The sequence below is a fragment of the Squalius cephalus genome (genome assembly GCF_949319135.1).
Source record: "Squalius cephalus genome assembly, chromosome: 13".
Taxonomy (NCBI): Eukaryota; Metazoa; Chordata; class Actinopteri; order Cypriniformes; family Leuciscidae; genus Squalius; species Squalius cephalus.
In genome coordinates this window covers 1818558-1837903 of record NC_137134.1, presented here as the reverse complement: position 1 = coordinate 1837903, position 19346 = coordinate 1818558, and the positions used below count along the sequence as shown (strand labels likewise).

Sequence of the window (19346 nt, the reverse complement as noted above, 5' to 3'; positions counted from 1 at the left end):
GCATAGAACACCTATGGCCAGTTTCACAGACCAGCCTTAAGATAGTCTCAGACTAAAGTGTGTGTTTAAGCCGTTTTAACTGAAAGCACATCTTAAATTAAGTCCTTTGTGTCCAAGTGCCATTGTTTTGTCTCAAGATGCACACCAGTAATGCTTATTTCTAAGACACGTTTATAAAAGCTACTTAAATGTCCTAACTGAACTAAAGGCCTAATCCTGGTTTAATCTAAATCCTGTCTGTGAAACCAGGCCCTAGTGTTGTGCTTGTAATCATCTCCTCAACATGCAGAATATTTGTTTGGATCGATTGATTGTTCTTACAATTGATTGGAATATTAGTGTGATTGAAGTGGATTATATGTGAATGGAGAACTTTTTCACTGCAACAAAGGACTGCATGCAAGTAATGAATTATTGTCTGGATATTTTCCAACCCATTTCATACCCACAGGTCAAACATTTAAACCTTTCCACTTCAAACTATTCTTTCTATAATTGTAATTTTTTCGGCCAACCTCCCAGCATCAGCTGCTACTCATTCACCTGATACTTATAAAAAATAAAACAAAATCTACTACTAATTGAGCTTCAACACATTTATTCACTACTAATAAATGTAAAACTTTACGGTCTTCAAATCGCGGTTCTTCAGTGCTTCTGGTTCAGCTTTTAAACATTTGTCACAGTCGCTCTTTGCTTGTACAATGAACGATGTGATGAATGTGATGAATCGCTTCATGTGCCTTTCCACCGCCTGCACCTCTGTCTGCTGCCAGGGTGTCTTCTGGGTACTTTTACCTAAAAGTGGACAGAAAAAACAATTGAAATGATAAAGTGTGTGCTGGAATTCCAATCCGAAGTTCTGAATCCTATTATCAGTATTTATTAGGTCTGGTTATTACAGTTTTTCTCAGTCGCTTTGGTGCATTTCTCACATCACTATTTACATTTGCACAACAGTTAAAGCAGTTCTCAGAACAATTAGTACAAACTGCAAAACCTAGTTGATAACCTGCAAAAGCGTATCACTTGCTCAAAATGGATAGCTCATTCCTCAAAAGCAAGTATTCATGTCAATGAAAGTGTCAGTGTCATCAAGATGAAAAGTCCTGACACCATTGTTTATGAACAAGATAGTCAAATGGCTTGGTTATGTTTTCATTATGACAGTTTATTCTGTAAATGTTTTCCATTGCAAAAAAGTCAGATCTTGGTAACACTACCTGTACATGCTCAAGATAGCACTATATACTATTTGAACAGCCATTTGAAAAATACAGTAAAGTTACACATTACTGTATTTAGTGAGGTAACAGAGTACAAGACACTGAATATGTATGTTTCACATTTTTACTGCATATGCTCTTTGCAATTCTAATTTGTTCACAGCATTGTGCAAATGAAATAAATACAGCTATGCATAGAGCTATGCACAACTGTAAACAATATTGCAGTACATATTGGAACTGAACATACAACATACAGTACATAGTACTGTAATCATTCATGCACATCCAGATGTTCCTCATCAGTGAAAGCTGAGATTCACCTGAGAGAAATTATTCAATTTAGGAGGCATTTTCAGAAAAATAATAATAATAATAATAATAATAATAATTTAAAAAAAAAGTGTAAAATTTGCTTGACAGATTTTGATAACTAGTTCAACATTTTTGTATGTAATGACTCAAGCAATGAAATGAGGACTATTAGTTTTATATGGAATGACTATTCAGCATTCACAAGTATAGTTAATTTTGACTGACATGACATAAGCAAATGATAATGTTATATAACAGCAGAGAGTTGTATGAAAGCAATAGATGCATGTCCAAAAGCATTTGCAGTTTGTTGGAAGGAATGAGAAACTGCTACTATGATGTGCACAAATGACTAAATGTTGTGGAGGTTGAACTAACTGTTGTGCAAATGTAAATAGTGATGTGAGAAATGCACCAAAACGACTATTATTATTATTATTATTTATTAGGTCTTTTATTATTATTATTATTTATTAGGTCTTTTATTAGTCGGTTAGTCGCAGGACATACAGGCGCCGGCGCGATCATTTAACTTTCAATACTCTTATCTGTATGAATAAAAGGACAGAGTAATGCAAACTGTAAAGGTTCAACTCTTATTTCTGTAAACTCACAATAACTACAAAATGTTGTGCTTTGTAAAATAATGAAAACAATCAGGATGTGCTTTCTGCTGTCTCAGTGAACTTGAGCATCACAGAAATGAGCCGAAACTCAGCGTATACTCGCCTCACACCAGGGTGGGAATTATACCGCGGCCACGGCCGCCGTTGCCCTACACTTTGGCCTTCATGCCCCGTGAAAAAAAAATCATCGTACGGCCACAGTGGCCTGTGTGCCCTGGCCCTGTCCAAGTTCCATGTATAAAGCAGAGCATGTGAGCGGAGTGGAGCGGGAGCGAGCGGGGAGCGCGAGCGGGCGGATCTTGGACAGAGCGCAGAGCGGCAATTTCAAAAGGACAGAGCGTCGCCCTATTTCCCGCTCCAGTTTCGCTCCGCTCACACCACGAGTCTGAAGCATGCTTAGTCAAGCCTGACCCTGAATCCATCTGTCTTGCACAGTCATCAACAGTAGACTATTTTCAGTCAAAACTCAGCTCAATAATGGAGTTCAAAAACTCCAAACCATTATGTAGCCTACTATTAATAAGTCGCTCCGGAGTATAAATCGCAACAGTCAAAAAATGCGCCATGAAGAAGAAAAAACACATACAGTATAGGCCTAGCCTAAGTCGCACTGGACTATAAGTCGCATTTATTTAGAAATTTATTTCACAAAAAAAAAAAAAACACAATGTTACAGACAAGTATAGCCTACTTGCCTCACAGACCTGAGACATATATATAAAGCTTGAAATGTCTACTTTTAAACAGAACAATTCAAAACGAAAGAAAACAGACTTCTCTCTTATGTAATCCGTATGAAATGTGCAATTCTCTCTGGCGCGTTCACTACTGCGAAGATCGCGAGTCAGCATCTTTCCAGCCGACACAGACATAAAAAAAATAAAAAACTGGTTTATTAGTAAACAATTAAAATGTCTCCTGCTATATTTTACATATTCATAATCATTAATTTTGCCGGTTCGTTGTGACAGCTTTTAGGTGCTTTATTGGCAGCAGCGCCACCCTTACATCGCATCAGCACCGAAAACATAGAGATTCTTTTCTTTTGGGGGCATTTTGTTTGTGTTCAGACTTTCTCAGTTGTTTTTAGGCGCGATGTTAGAGGATGCTGCTAATAAAGTTGCTAGTAGGCCCACACATTGGATTCACGTTTATTATTATAGGCTAAAAAAAATACCCCAGGTTTTATGCCGTTCGTATCATTTTATTTTGTTGTATTTATCCGCCACACCTTTAAGGCCGGTCCGTGAAAATATTGTCTGATATTAAACCGATCTGTGGCGCAAAAAAGCTTGGGGACCGCTACAAGTGATATACATGTAGATTTTTTTCCTTTTTTGGAGCGAGCGGGGGGCGATTTGAGTGGAGCGCGAAGCAAACTGCGTTGAGCGCTGAGCAATAATGATTGTGAGGGTGTATACCTTCTGGATGGAATGGTTCTCTCTCTCACACTCACATGATATAGAGGACTGAATGAATATTTTGAATGCTTTTATTGGCATTTGTGTTGTTTCTGAATGCTTTTATTGGCATTTATGTTGTTTCTATTGTTGTGTGAGGGTGTATACCTTCTGGATGTAATGGCGCTCTCTCTCTCTCTCTCATTAAAAAATGTTTTTTTTTATTAAAAAAGTCATAATCCATGTCTTATTCCAAATTAGGATGTTATGGTATCAATCTGAATGGGAAAACCATCGAATTGTACTCAATGGCCTTTGTGCCCTGTCATATGGCCTTGGTGCCCCTAAAAAAAAAAGAAAAGGTGGAGGCCAAATGGCCTTGCCCCTAAAATTACATAATTCCCACCCTGCCTCACACACACACACACGTGAGAAATATATCTATAGAAAGCTTGAAATGTCTGCTTTTAAACGAATCAATTCAAGTGGAAAATAAATACTCAGATTATGTAATCCGTATGAAATGCGAGTCACTGCGGAGATGACGAGTCTGTATCATCGACTTAATCTCTGCAGCCGAGAATATCAATAAATTATTACAATGTTTGTTTAGACAGTCTCCTTCTGACACAAGACACACTCAATCATTATTTTTGCCGGTGCGCTGCGGAACTTTAAGTGTGCGCTTGATCGCTAATTAGGCTATGTATTATATAGGCAATTAAAGGCTCATTATTATGAGTTATGGCTTATTAATATAAAAATGCGATTAGTTGACTAATAGCTTAATGAACGACTACTAGTCGACTAGAAAAAAAAAAAACTTTAGTCGAGGGCAGCCCTAGTATTTATGTCAGCATCTATATTGCAAGAGAAATTAATTTGCACTCTACCTATAAATAGAATTACACTGTCAATCAAACAGTGATTTTTACATTCAGTCACTTGGCCTGAAATGATCATTGGAGAAAAGGAAAATATATTAGGATCAATGTCTTGGCTGCAAGTTATTTTTATGCATCCATCCACTCAAACTGCTCCAGGGGTTAGGCTAGTTATTACTGATTCGGTGTTTTCATTTTTAGAACAGCTACAGTTCCTACTAGTGCCACAAAACACCTAGTAGATTCTAGCATCAACCAAGTAACCCTCTAAACAACTACAGATGGGTTCCTGAGCAACATGACTGTCAATCTCCCTCGGACTGGGGCTCCATGCAAGATCTCACCTCGTGGGGTCTCAATGATCCTAAGAAAGGTGAGAAATCAGCCCAGAACTACACGGGAGGAGCTGGTCAATGACCTAAAAAGAGCTGTGACCACCGTTTCCAAGGTTACTGTTGGTAATACACTAAGACGTCATGGTTTGAAATCATGCATGGCACGGAAGGTTCCCCTGCTTAAACCAGCACATGTCAAGGCCCGTCTTAAGTTTGCCAATGACCATTTGGATGATCCAGAGGAGTCATGGGAGAAAGTCATGTGATCAGATGAGACCAAAATAGAACTTTTTGGTCATAATTCCACTAAACGTGTTTGGAGGAAGAAGAATGATGAGTACCATCCCAAGAACACCATCCCTACTGTGAAGCATGGGGGTGGTAGCATCATGCTTTGGGGGTGTTTTTCTGCACATGGGACAGGGCGACTGCACTGTATTAAGGAGAGGATGACTGGGGCCATGTATTGCGAGATTTTGGGGAACAACCTCCTTCCCTCAGTTATGTAGTCAAATGATATGTAGATGAGGATCTGCATAGTAAAACTAGGCGTCGTAAGCTCCACATATGGTTATTTCGGGTGGAGATGCATGTACGCACAATCTTCCGCTGACTGGGATTTATAAAGTGAATTCTGCGCAGGTTCTGGCGTACGCACGGTTTTATAAGTCTGAATATTTTTTTGCGTACGCCATTTTTGGCTTTCGGGCGCACGTACACTTTTAGTAAGGTTCCTACGCACAGTTTTATAAATGAGGCCCCTGGTCTGAGATCTGGGTGTTAAAGTGCTCCTAAAGGGTCTAATTTAGTCTAAGAAATGTGTAAAGAGTTCACCTTTGGAAGAAGGCCTCACAGCACTGGCTCCTGTAGGCATCTCTTCATCTGATGGTGGTCTGGGTCTCTTGGGTGGTGGCGGCATGTCATTCCTCTTGGTAGGAGGAAGTGCCACCTCTGCTGATGGTTCTATGGAAAATAATCAAAGTTCAACATTTTCAGAAAGATACAATTTAAATGTACTATAGAATGCTGACAATACACTGTTATTTGTCACACTTATGCACTAATTATTTAAAATCATTAAAGTACAATAAACCCTAAACCTGTGCAATTGTTCATTATTGCAAGTATAATTGAACTACATCTTTCCAGCAGACATTTAATCAAATATAAGTGCAAGTAAATTGAGTATAACCATTTTATTTCATGTCTTAATCATCTGACATGATTCGTTTTGTGCCATGACACAACCAACACGAGAAGAGAGCAGATCAGCTAGTGTTTTATGAAAAATGAAAAATGTACAAGTTTCTCCTATGAAATATATTTTTTATGGTAGTAAACTCACAAAAAAATATTCACTCCAGAATGAATGTTTAGTGTAATTTAGTTGAAGAATAGCTTGGAGGCATTTGATTCATTACACAATGAGCCGTTTCGTCAAAAAAAACAACATTTGTTCAGCATACTGAAGCATCTTCTTTAATGTTGGCTATGATGTTAGAACAATATTTTTGTCTGTCAGGTCTTCACAAGTTACGTGACTGAAAATTATGAATAACTGCAAAATGTAGTAGTGTATTTTGACAGTAATACAAACCGTCAACAGTAGATGAACAGTGTCCCTCTTGTATGCTCCCGTCTTCCTCATCACAGTCAATAACGTTTCTGTGGAAGTTCAAAGTACAGCTTAACAATGGTATATAATGGATCATAAACACCTGGTATACGAATAGATGGTAGGGGTGTAACGGTTCACAAAATTTACGTTTCAGTTCAATACGATACACTTGTGTCACGGTTCGGTACGTTTTTGATACAGCAAAAAGAAAAAAAATGCCAGAGTAATTTCCTTGATTTAATTTTTTTATTCTTTTTTTTATTAAAACTAACATCATAAAGTATGATTTTTTTTTACTTTGAGCAATTCTGGAGCTATAATTGACTCTTCTTAGGAGCATATAAAACAAAACGCTCCTTGGAAAAAGTGAAATGTAATATTGTAGTAGTTATAAACAAAGGTTTATTTTAGTTCAGATTAACATTTGAGGGCAGCAATTGTATTTACAATGTCAAGTCAAGTCATCTTCATTTATATAGCGCTTTTAACAATGTAGATTGTCTCAAAGCAGCTTTACAGAGATAAGCTTATAATTTAAGGTAACAGAGATTGTTTCGGCTTTACAGCAGAGTTAAGTTATTTCCATCTAAAGTTAGTTTTGATTGATTTGCTTCCGTCGCAACGATCAAGCAATGTAGCCGCTAAGACGACACCATTCCCTCTACACAGACTTTAAACGCGAACCTGTGAGAAACGCTGATGGCGTTCACATGCGCATTTAGAATGGGTTCTATAGTTATGTGCGTTTGAATATACGCAGGTTAGGAATTCCCTACAAGCCAAGCCTAAACAAAGTACTTGTCTTTCCTTATAAATTTTGATAAAGAATTTTATTTTATTTTGTTGCTTTGGGGTAGGAACGCGAAACGAACAACGCCTTTCCCGACAACGCCTTATCTGTAGAGTGGTAGTGGGATCCTCCATAGGGAGAGACTAGTTGGCACTTCAGCACTGCGTTGTCATCGGTCCAGGCGAAAGTCATTCGTCAGATCTGGATACGGCCTGGATCCGGCAGGCTGCAGGAAAACCTCGGGATAAACACAGACACTAAAATTAGCGTAGATGCCATTCTTCTCATGATGTAACGAGTACATCAGGATTTTTGGGAAGTGTTCCCGAAAGCTAGGTCAAAGAGATGTGTCTTTAGTCTAGCTTTGAACTGACAGAGTGTGTCTGCTTCCCGGACAATGGTAGGAAGACTGTTCCAGAGTTTTGGTGCTAAATAGGAAAAGGATCTACCGCCAGCAGTCGATTTTGATATTCTAGGTATTAGTAACTGGCCGGAATTTTGAGATCGCAATAGACGTGACGGACTATAATGCGTTAAGAGCTCGCTCAAGTACTGCGGAGCTAAACCATTTAGTGCTTTGTAAGTGATCAGCAATATTTTAAAATTTATGCGATGTTTAATAGGGAGCCAATGCAGTTTTGACAGAACCGGGCTAATATGGTCATACTTCCTGGTTCTAGTAAGAACTCGAGCTGCTGCGTTTTGGACCAGCTGTAGTTTGTTTATTAAGCGTGCAGGACAACCACCCAGTAGAGCATTACAATAATCTAGCCTTGAGGTCATGAACGCATGAACTAATTGTTCCGCATTTGTCAATGAGAGCATATGGTGTAATTTAGATATATTTTTAAATGGAAAAATGCAGTTTTACAGATACTAGACACGTGACTTTCAAATGAAAGATTGGTATCAAAGAGCACACCCAGGTTCCTAACCGACGACGAAGACTTAACAGAGCAGCCATCAAGTGTTAGACAGTATTCTAGGTTATTACGTGAGGAAGTTTTTTGTCCAATAATTAGAAACTCTGTTTTTTCAGAATTTAGAAGTAGGAAATTACGAGTCATCCAATTTTTTTATATCCGCTATGCATTCCGTTCATTTTGTGAATTGATAAGTTTCGTTAGGTTTTGAAGAAATATAGAGCTGAGTATCATCGGCATAACAGTGAAAGCTAATGCCATGTTTCCTAATGATTTCTCCTAATGGTAGCATGTACAGAGTGAACAGCAGCGGTCCTAGTACTGAGCCTTGTGGTACGCCATACTGAACTTGTGATCGATGAGACATCTCATCATTTACTGCTACAAACTGATAACGGTCAGATAAGTATGATTTAAACCATGCTAGTGCATTTCCACTAATGCCAACATAATGTTCTAATCTATTTAAAAGAACGTTGTGGTCAATGGTGTCAAATGCAGCACTAAGATCGAGTAACACTAATAGAGAGATACAACCACGATCGGATGATAAGAGCAAATCATTTGTGACTCTAACGAGAGCTGTCTCGGTACTATGGTACGGTCTAAATCCTGAATGGAAATCCTCGCAGAGATCATTTCTTTCAAGAAAGGAACACAGTTGTGAGGATACTGCCTTTTCTAATATCTTTGACAGAAAAGGTAGATTCGAGATCGGCCTATAATTGACTAATTCTGTAGGATCAAGTTGCGTTTTTTTAACAAGCGGTTTAATCATAGCCAGCTTAAAGGTTTTTGGTACGTATCCTAGAGACAAAGACGAATTAATGATATTAAGAAGAGGATCTATGACCTCTGGAAGTATTTCTTTCAGTAGCTTAGTTGGTATAGGGTCTAACATACATGTTGTAGATTTAGATGATTTAATGAGTTTAGTAAATTCTTCCTCTCCTATATCAACGAATTAATCCAATTTTTCCTCAGGGAGACTACAATGCACTGCCTGATGCGATACTGTAGTAGACGGTTGCATAGTTATAATTTTGTCCCTGATATTATCAATCTTATAAGTGAAGTTCATAAAATCATTACTGCTGTGTTGCTTGGAAACTTCGGTGCTTGAAGCTTTATTTTTCGTTAGTTTAGCCACCGTTTCAAATAAATACCTAGGATTATGTTTATTTTCTTCTAATAGGGTTGAAAAATAAGCAGATCTAGCAGCTTTTAAAGCCTCTCTGTAAGTAATTGAGCTCTCCTTCCATGAAATGCGAAATACCTCTAGTTTTGTTTTCTTCCAGTTGCGCTCCATTTTTCTGGCTGCTCTCTTAAGGGCCTGAGTGTGCTCGTTGTACCACGGCGTTGGACTATTTTCTTTAATCTTCTTTAAGCGCAACGGAGCAACTGTGTCTAAAGTGCTGGAAAAGAGAGAGTTAAACATTTCTGTTGTAATATCGAGTTTATTTTAATGTCAAAATAAAACCAACGTAATGTTACTTGAAGGCATTATAGCCTACTATTCCTGCCAAACTTCCATGGTTGCAGTTAGTGTTACTACAGTAAATCCATGGTAAATCCATCTGTGGACACCGGATAGTTCATTTATGGCACAATGTTTCTCCTGGTTTCCACGTCAGAGCTGTTTGAACCGTTAATAACGGAGAAATGTGAATGTTTCTCACAAGATCTCTCAGCGATGTTATTACTTCTGTGGCGAATTCAAATGATTTCTTTACTGGATCTCTTATTAGCGCTGTGTAGTAACAGTGTCGTATGATCATGATCAGCTTGCGCTGCACTGGTCCAAACTGATAAACGGTCCGTCAACCACACAATAACGAGCAGTTTCGTTCCGCTTGCATTACGTTTGCCATTTGACGTTGGACAATGTTGTGGTCGCGCCGGCGTCTCTTACATAACGAGAGCGCTTGCCACACGCGACCCGCCTACATTTGAAATAACGAAATTTTGGTCGGCAGGAAAAATGGTCCAACGAACCGTTCGGTTTGAAAATGCGTACCGAACACAGAACCGAAAGCATCGTACCAAACAGTTCAATACGAATACGTGTATCGTTACACCCCTAATAGATGGTAAACAGAAAATCAAACAGAAAATCAAACAAAAGTCAAATAAAATACCACACCATCAGGATCTATCCCAATTTCATCCAAGTTCTTGCCATGGAACTCAGCTAATCTTCCTTGCTCAAGAGCCATTAGAACTTTGCTGATCTTGGCAAGTTGCAGGGTCTTCTCAGGGAGTCGATAGAACTCATGATGGATTCTTATGTCGTGTCCAAGAAAGTTTGCCAGCTGGTCCATCTCGGTGTCAGTCATATTCAGCACTGTTGAAAGGGTTGCGGCATGCTTTCGCAGTCTTGTAGATGTCAGTGACTTGGGACACTTTGCGTCACACACCTTTGCAAAGCCACGGAGGCAGTCTGACCCTCGAAAATATGTCATGGCTTCTGGTCTTGCAAACATATAGGAATTGTCTTTCAGAACCCCACAAGCCTCTCTCTGCTTAACAAGGAGTTCTAAGGCACATAGCATTTTTGAAGTCAGAAGAATTGGAACTGGTCGACCACGCTTCCCCCTTGCGATAACCCTTGTGAAGTGTCTGCAGAGATTGTTTTCCACTTCAGAGAGTGCCCAGTCCACATCCTCATGTGGATCAGAAGTGTCTCTTGATAGAAATGCAGACAAAGGCATGCTCGAAACCACTCCTTCCCTGCGCCGGTTAAAGAGAATCATCTGGGCTAGACACACCTTTGCCAGAAAAAAAAACAATTATTCCTGTCCAGCAAACCTTGCTCACACACACATCTTGATTAAAACCAGCTTCATGAGGACCTTTCACACACAACGTTATATTTCCTTATGGGGACTAGTTTCATCATATTCAACACACAAGTTTGAACTCAAACACTGACTGAAAGTGTGTTGTGGGGACGTCGTGAGTGTCCATTTTAAAGCAACAATTAACCTAGAAAATAAATCCCTGTGAAGGATAAAACTGGCCCTAAATACTCCACTAGCACTAAACTACAGGACACATGTCGTTACATGGTTTAATGTACTAATTTACACCAGATACGCATCAAAATATGCCTAAAAATCACTAAACCATGACAAAGAGAGACAGTAGACCTAAATCTTTAGTGATGAATGTGAACGTACCTGTTGAGGAGAGTTGATCTGAGCAGATTCATCATCCATCTGAGTCTCTGACTGGAGAGAAGGATCAGAAGCACTCGCTGCGCTGGTTTTAATGGCAACGCTGGTTATCTGTAAGAGACAACATTCATAATGACAAGATATTAGAACATGGAAACACAAGAGAGAAATCTGAAGCAGATACCACATGATTTCAGAGAAATAGACAAATCAACTTCATCTAAAACATTTATTCCTGTCCAGTCAACCCCTGTCTGCGCTCACACACATCTGGATAAAACCCGGCTTCATGGGGACCTTTCACACACCTTCATGGGGACCTTTCACACACAATGTTATAGTTCCTTATGGGGACTAGTTTCATCAAATTCAACACATGAGTTTGAACTCAAACACTGACTGAAAGTGTGTTGTGGGGACGTCGTGAGTGTCCATTTTAAAGCAACAATTAACCTAGAAAATAATTCCCTGTGAAGGATAAAACTGGCCCTAAATACTCCACTAGCACTAAACTACAGGACACATGTCGTTACACGGTTTAATGTACTAATTTACACCAGATACGCATCAAAATATGCCTAAAAATCACTAAACCATGACAAAGAGAGACAGTAGACCTAAATCTTTAGTGATGAATGTGAACGTACCTGTTGAGGAGAGTTGATCTGAGCAGATTCATCATCCATCTGAGTCTCTGACTGGAGAGAAGGATCAGAAGCACTCGCTGCGCTGGTTTTAATGGCAACGCTGGTTATCTGTAAGAGACAACATTCATAATGACAAGATATTAGAACATGGAAACACAAGAGAAAAATTTGAAGCAGATACCACATGATTTTATAAAAAGAGACAAATCAACTTCATCTAAAACATTTATTCCTGTCCAGTCAACCCCTGTCTGCGCTCACACACATCTGGATAAAACCCGGCTTCATGGGGACCTTTCACACACCTTCATGGGGACCTTTCACACACAATGTCATAGTTCCTTATGGGGACTAGTTTCATCAAATTCAACACATGAGTTTGAACTCAAACACTGACTGAAAGTGTGTTGTGGGGACGTCGTGAGTGTCCATTTTAAAGCAATAATTAACCTAGAAAATAATTCCCTGTGAAGGATAAAACTGGCCCTAAATACTCCACTAGCACTAAACTACAGGACACATGTCGTTACACGGTTTAATGTACTAATTTACACCAGATACGCATCAAAATATGCCTAAAAATCACTAAACCATGACAAAGAGAGACAGTAGACCTAAATCTTTAGTGATGAATGTGAACGTACCTGTTGAGGAGAGTTGATCTGAGCAGATTCATCATCCATCTGAGTCTCTGACTGGAGAGAAGGATCAGAAGCACTCGCTGCGCTGGTTTTAATGGCAACGCTGGTTATCTGTAAGAGACAACATTCATAATGACAAGATATTAGAACATGGAAACACAAGAGAAAAATTTGAAGCAGATACCACATGATTTTATAAAAAGAGACAAATCAACTTCATCTAAAACATTTATTCCTGTCCAGTCAACCCCTGTCTGCACTCACACACATCTGGATAAAACCCGGCTTCATGGGGACCTTTCACACACCTTCATGGGGACCTTTCACACACAATGTCATAGTTCCTTATGGGGACTAGTTTCATCAAATTCAACACATGAGTTTGAACTCAAACACTGACTGAAAGTGTGTTGTGGGGACGTCGTGAGTGTCCATTTTAAAGCAACAATTAACCTAGAAAATAATTCCCTGTGAAGGATAAAACTGGCCCTAAATACTCCACTAGCACTAAACTACAGGACACATGTCGTTACACGGTTTAATGTACTAATTTACACCAGATACGCATCAAATATGCCTAAAAATCACTAAACCATGACAAAGAGAGACAGTAGACCTAAATCTTTAGTGATGAATGTGAACGTACCTGTTGAGGAGAGTTGATCTGAGCAGATTCATCATCCATCTGAGTCTCTGACTGGAGAGAAGGATCAGAAGCACTCGCTGCGCTGGTTTTAATGGCAACGCTGGTTATCTGTAAGAGACAACATTCATAATGACAAGATATTAGAACATGGAAACACAAGAGAGAAATATGAAGCAGATACCACATGATTTCAGAGAAATAGACAAATCAACTTCATCTAAAACATTTATTCCTGTCTAGTCAACCCCTGTCTGCGCTCACACACATCTGGATAAAACCCGGCTTCATGGGGACCTTTCACACACCTTCATGGGGACCTTTCACACACAATGTTATAGTTCCTTATGGGGACTAGTTTCATCAAATTCAACACATGAGTTTGAACTCAAACACTGACTGAAAGTGTGTTGTGGGGACGTCGTGAGTGTCCATTTTAAAGCAACAATTAACCTAGAAAATAAATCCTTATGAAGGATAAAACTGGCCCTAAATACTCCACTAGCACTAAACTACAGGACACATGTCGTTACACGGTTTAATGTACTAATTTACACCAGATACGCATCAAAATATGCCTAAAAATCACTAAACCATGACAAAGAGAGACAGTAGACCTAAATCTTTAGTGATGAATGTGAACGTACCTGTTGAGGAGAGTTGATCTGAGCAGATTCATCATCCATCTGAGTCTCTGACTGGAGAGAAGGATCAGAAGCACTCGCTGCGCTGGTTTTAATGGCAACGCTGGTTATCTGTAAGAGACAACATTCATAATGACAAGATATTAGAACATGGAAACACAAGAGAGAAATTTGAAGCAGATACCACATGATTTTATAGAAAGAGACAAATCAACTTCATCTAAAACATTTATTCCTGTCCAGTCAACCCCTGTCTGCGCTCACACACATCTGGATAAAACCCGGCTTCATGGGGACCTGTCACACACCTTCATGGGGACCTTTCACACACAACGTTATAGTTCCTTATGGGGACTAGTTTCACCAAATTCAACACATGAGTTTGAACTCAAACACTGACTGAAAGTGTGTTGTGGGGACTTCGTGAGTGTCCATTTTAAAGCAACAATTAACCTAGAAAATAATTCCCTGTGAAGGATAAAACTGGCCCTAAATACTCCACTAGCACTAAACTACAGGACACATGTCGTTACACGGTTTAATGTACTAATTTACACCAGATACGCATCAAAATATGCCTAAAAATCACTAAACCATGACAAAGAGAGACAGTAGACCTAAATCTTTAGTGATGAATGTGAACGTACCTGTTGAGGAGAGTTGATCTGAGCAGATTCATCATCCATCTGAGTCTCTGACTGGAGAGAAGGATCAGAAGCACTCGCTGCACTGGTTTTAATGGCAACGCTGGTTATCTGTAAGAGACAACATTCATAATGACAAGATATTAGAACATGGAAACACAAGAGAGAAATCTGAAGCAGATACCACAGGATTTCAGAGAAATAGACAAATCAACTTCATCTAAAACATTTATTCCTGTCCAGTCAACCCCTGTCTGCGCTCACACACATCTGGATAAAACCCGGCTTCATGGGGACCTTTCACACACCTTCATGGGGACCTTTCACACACCACGTTATAGTTCCTTATGGGGACTAGTTTCATCAAATTCAACACACAAGTTTTAAGTCAAACACTGACTGAAAGTGTGTTGTGGGGACGTCGTGACTGTCCATTTTAAAGCAACAATTAATCCAGAAAAAAATCCCTGTGAAGGATAAAACTGGCCCTAAATACTCCACTAGCACTAACCTACTGGACACATGTCGTTACACGGTTTAATTTACTAATTTACACCAGATACGCATCAAAATATGCTTAAAAATCACTAAACCATGACAAAGAGAGACAGTAGACCTAAATCTTTAGTGATGAATGTAGGGATGCACCGATCCGATACTCAGTATCGGAATCGGCTCCGATACTGCCATTTTTGGCGGATCGGGTATCGGTCAGACAAGGCCGATCCAAATCCGATATTGTGCGTATACTATTCAGTGTTATTGTTAAGCCCCACAAACATTATAAAGCACCATAAGTTTTCGTGCACAATATTTTAAGTGTTCTGAAGCCATTATACAGTATAATGTGAGATATAAATTAATATTTAAGTGTTAAATTCAAGATCACGTAAACGTTTCCCTCAGCTGCGGCTGTCAATCATTCTTCATTCAGCACTCAAACAGCGCGTCGCGTCCGGTTATGACAGAACACACGATGAAACTCTCTCCAAGATGATTCAATGTTACTATTATTATACTTGATCTGTAGATAAAGGTCTATGGTTTCACATAAAACAACTTTATCTTGCTGGACTTTATTGCTGTACCTTAATCATGTTACTTTCCACCGGGTGTCTGTTAGATCACAACAGTAGAGTAAAGTCAGGTACTATTTGTTCTTCACGCGCACAGTAACTGAAATTTAAAAGAAAATGCTGAATAGACTATTGCATAGATAGATACTGTATAATACACTATGCATCATATGTATTTTCTTTGTGCTTTAAACTTTTCAATGCGGACTCGACGCGCTGCGCGCTGTGACTCATGTTGCTTCAAGAGCATCATTCTGCGCTCGGGATGCGCATAAGCGCTGTGGGCCGCACTGTATTGGAGCCTTTCATATCGTAATACAGGGACGCAATGAAAGATTATTAATAGCCGTTCTTGTCCTGTCCTATCTATTATGTTGCTACCTTATTAAACAGCTGTGCTATACATTTAAAAAATGTCTCAATTTTATAGTAGGATATAAAATAATTGCTATTTTTATCTTGTTTTTCATGAATGTATTTTACAACAATACAAAGAGCAATGTGTAAAGTTTTACCAGATTTAGTGTTACACTTATTGTCTCTAATTTGTTCTCCACTAAACATTTTTTTCACAAAATGTTCAGATTTTATACAATTAATTGTGCACTCGTGATTTTTCTAGACTAAATTTTATTGCTGAATTATCCACTAATCTAGTTTATAATAGCATTTATGTCAGATTATGATCATATATTTTTTGTTGGTGTTTTTCTTTTTTTTCAGTTCTTATCAGTTTAACACAGAGTAATAGAAATTCTACTTGATTAAAAAAAAACTGCGCTGGTATCGGTACGGATCGGTATCGGCCGATACTCAGAATTTTTGGTATCGGATCGGTTCTGAAAAAATGGTATCGTTGCATCCCTAGATGAATGTGAACGTACCTGTTGAGGAGAGTTGATCTGAGCAGATTCATCATCCATCGGAGTCTCTGACTGGAGAGAAGGATCAGAAGCACTCGCTGCACTGGTTTTAATGGCAACGCTGGTTATCTGTAAGAGACAACATTCATAATGACAAGATATTAGAACATGGAAACACAAGAGATAAATCTGAAGCAGATACCACATGATTTCAGAATTAAAAAAAAAGAAAAAAAAATACAAAAACATTTACAATTAAAACATGTCTTCATTTTACATAGTTAATCTTTAGTTTATTTTTGTGATTACATTTCACCCATAAGTTGCAATAAGGCCATTGCATGCCACACATAACTTGCAGAAAGAAAAGTGGCCTAAGACTGTACCACCTCACTCTTTAAATGTATAAATTTTAGGGGTGGGGTAGAAACACTGACCTAAAACGTAACTTAACTTATCATTTATAGACATGATTAGATTCATAGATTTCTAATAGATTCAAATTATAATCTATTCAACCAACAACTTGCTTAACATGTTGCAACAATGATATATTCTGTACACAGTGTGCTTTGCAACATACTTGTGTTCTCCAAGGGTAGTCTTCTCCTCCATAATCATAGGCAATTTCTTCTCCTTCTTTAATGTCATCCAGGGCAAACAGACAAAGGTGAGGCTTTCCATTGACGTCAGTTTTCTTCATCTTACAATTTGGATATTTGTGGTCATCAATAACGATCCGCCGAAACGATCCATCTTCTCTTGAGGCATCAATACTTAAATATGAAAGCATGAGAAAAGGATGAATACAAGTATTACAATATACCACCCCAAATCAGTGTCTTTTTTTACTATAGTTTAGCACAGGGTTTCTCAAACTCAGTCCTGGAGGGCCACTGTCCTGCACAGTTTAGCTCCAAAACTGATCAAACACACCTAGCTGTGAGTTTCTAGTGATCCTGAAGACATTGATTAGTTTGCTCAGGTGTGTTTGATCAGGGTTGGAGCTAAACTGTGCAGGACAGTGGCCCTGCAGGACTGAGTTTGAGAGACCCTGGTTTAGCATAAGGAATATGGTGCAACTTGACTTCTTACCACCATGTTTTCCCTCGCCAAATGAAATCAAACATAAATGCAGCACAGGATGCGTGGTAACATGTTCTTCTTCTCTGCAGCTCTGCATCATTTATCATATCTCCCCTGTACTCAAAATCACCTTTGCAAAAGGCACCCTTTGCGAATAGACCACGTCCTGCAAAATACAGAATTTTTTTTTTTTCACCAAAAATAAAATCTTATAGATAAAGGATGCCAAATACACAAAAAGACATCAATAGTTGGCAGCAGTATGGTTAGGACATGCATATGATGGTAAATATTAAATGATAAATCACACCACCTTACCTTTCACTGGATTGATATACTTCACATCTAATTTGAATGTTTTGTCAGTCTTCGAAACAACATGATGCATGGCATCCTTAAGGGGGCTGATTCGTGGTGGCATTTCAAACTGAGAGAAAAAAAATTGTAATAAATAATAGTGTGAAAATGGGGAGACATGCAGAATTAAACTAGCATGTTCAATAAGTAGATAAGAATGTTATTGTAATGTAACACTGCATTACAATGATATCGTATGTATCAATGTAAGACAAGAAATCAGAACTCAAGGATATCACATTTATTGACTAACTTACTAGCCTTGAGGGCATAAACTCAACATTTTCACTTAGGCTCTAATCTCTCACAAAACCAACATCTATATAATCCCAGGTAGCCTTGACAATTAACTACTTATTTGGCTCTTAACATAACTACTCTTTTGAACGATCTCGCCATACAAACCCCAGTTTATTTTAAGTTACTGTCATAATTAAAACAAAGTTTATTCATTTAAAGCTACTTACCATTTCAGTGTTTTTATTTTTGCCTAACGTTACTTAATTGCTCTGTTAACGATATCAATACTAAAAGTCAAACACAAGTGTGATATTCCTCCCCCTCACCCTGTCCTGACAAGTAATAAAACATAACATTACCTTTAATTTAAAGTAGAAAATAATCTACTGTCCAGCACGCGAACTAGACAGAAACAGACTTAATAACCCAATTCCTTCATTAGCAATCAATCAGACTAAACACCTGACGACACTTTTCAGTTGAAATGAAGTACTTAACATTACATTGTATGATTTTGTGATCGCTTATTGGAAAAACACAAAAACACGTCAGGCCACACTTAGCCTCAACAATTAGCACTAACTAGCTAGCAGCTAACGTTAGCCCGCTGCCTAATCTAATTAACCTAACTGGTTTCATACATATGTGCTTAACGTACCTTGAGCTTCACTTTTATCCTCTGCAGAAGTTTAGATCCTTAGTTGGCATCTCCAGTAAATAATCTTCTTCTTTGTCTTCCGTGTACAGTATCAATTTAATACTTATATTTTCAAGTTGTTGTTGAATTCCTTCCTTATGAGGACCCGGAAGTGGGCGGTACTCAACCATAATTGGAAAATGTGTGTGTGGAGAAGTGAGTGCATTACCAGCCAAAAATGTTTGGGGGCGCAGCTGAGCACACACTTCACACACTCACACTACCTCATAATCGTGTGTTATGGGCCAATGCTGAAACTCCGCCCAGCACCTTCAGAATAGTTCCTCTATTCAATTCAATGGGTCATCCTTATGGGGACCTGATTTTTGGTCCCCACAACGCAAGAGGTCCCCATTACGTGACTGTGTAAACAGATTCTTGTCCCCACAACGTGATAAATACCAACTCACACACACACACACACACACACACACACACACACAGACATCAAAAAAGCACATAAGTAATATGTTTTATTTCGATGACGTATTTATAATGTTCTAATGTATACTAAG

At 38.7% G+C, this 19346-nt stretch overlaps 1 protein-coding gene across 2 annotated transcripts; it reads right to left on the bottom strand.

Moving 5' to 3' along the window:
* Positions 1–581: 581 nt before the first annotated feature.
* Positions 582–19275, bottom strand: LOC307170432 (uncharacterized protein). 2 transcript variants are annotated; one of them, XM_079891519.1, is made up of 15 exons: positions 18793–19275; positions 17856–17964; positions 17547–17703; positions 17035–17227; positions 16473–16580; positions 14516–14623; positions 13872–13979; positions 13228–13335; positions 12585–12692; positions 11941–12048; positions 11297–11404; positions 10261–10885; positions 6384–6451; positions 5621–5749; positions 582–798 (listed from the first exon to the last, which is right to left on the bottom strand). In XM_079891519.1, exons 2-14 carry the CDS (start codon positions 17956–17958, stop codon positions 5636–5638), a joined length of 2016 nt encoding a protein of 671 aa, XP_079747645.1. In that variant the 5' UTR covers positions 17959–17964; positions 18793–19275; the 3' UTR covers positions 582–798; positions 5621–5635. The 2 variants fall into 2 exon arrangements, with proteins under 2 accessions (XP_079747645.1, XP_079747646.1); XM_079891520.1 differs by lacking the exon at positions 18793–19275 and having other exon boundaries at positions 17856–18227.
* Between the last annotated feature and the right edge of the window lie 71 nt (positions 19276–19346).

What these genes read in the sequence shown, in the direction of transcription:
- LOC307170432 (XM_079891519.1), bottom strand. Translation starts at nt 17,958, where the DNA reads ATGCCACCACGAATCAGCCCCCTTAAGGATGCCATGCATCATGTTGTT. An exon ending in AATTGGGATAGATCCTGATG is followed by an intron (nt 6,452 to 10,260) that starts GTGTGGTATTTT and finishes GAACTTCCACAG; the next exon opens with AAACGTTATTGACTGTGATG. An exon ending in CTGTTCATCTACTGTTGACG is followed by an intron (nt 5,750 to 6,383) that starts GTTTGTATTACT and finishes TATTTTCCATAG; the next exon opens with AACCATCAGCAGAGGTGGCA.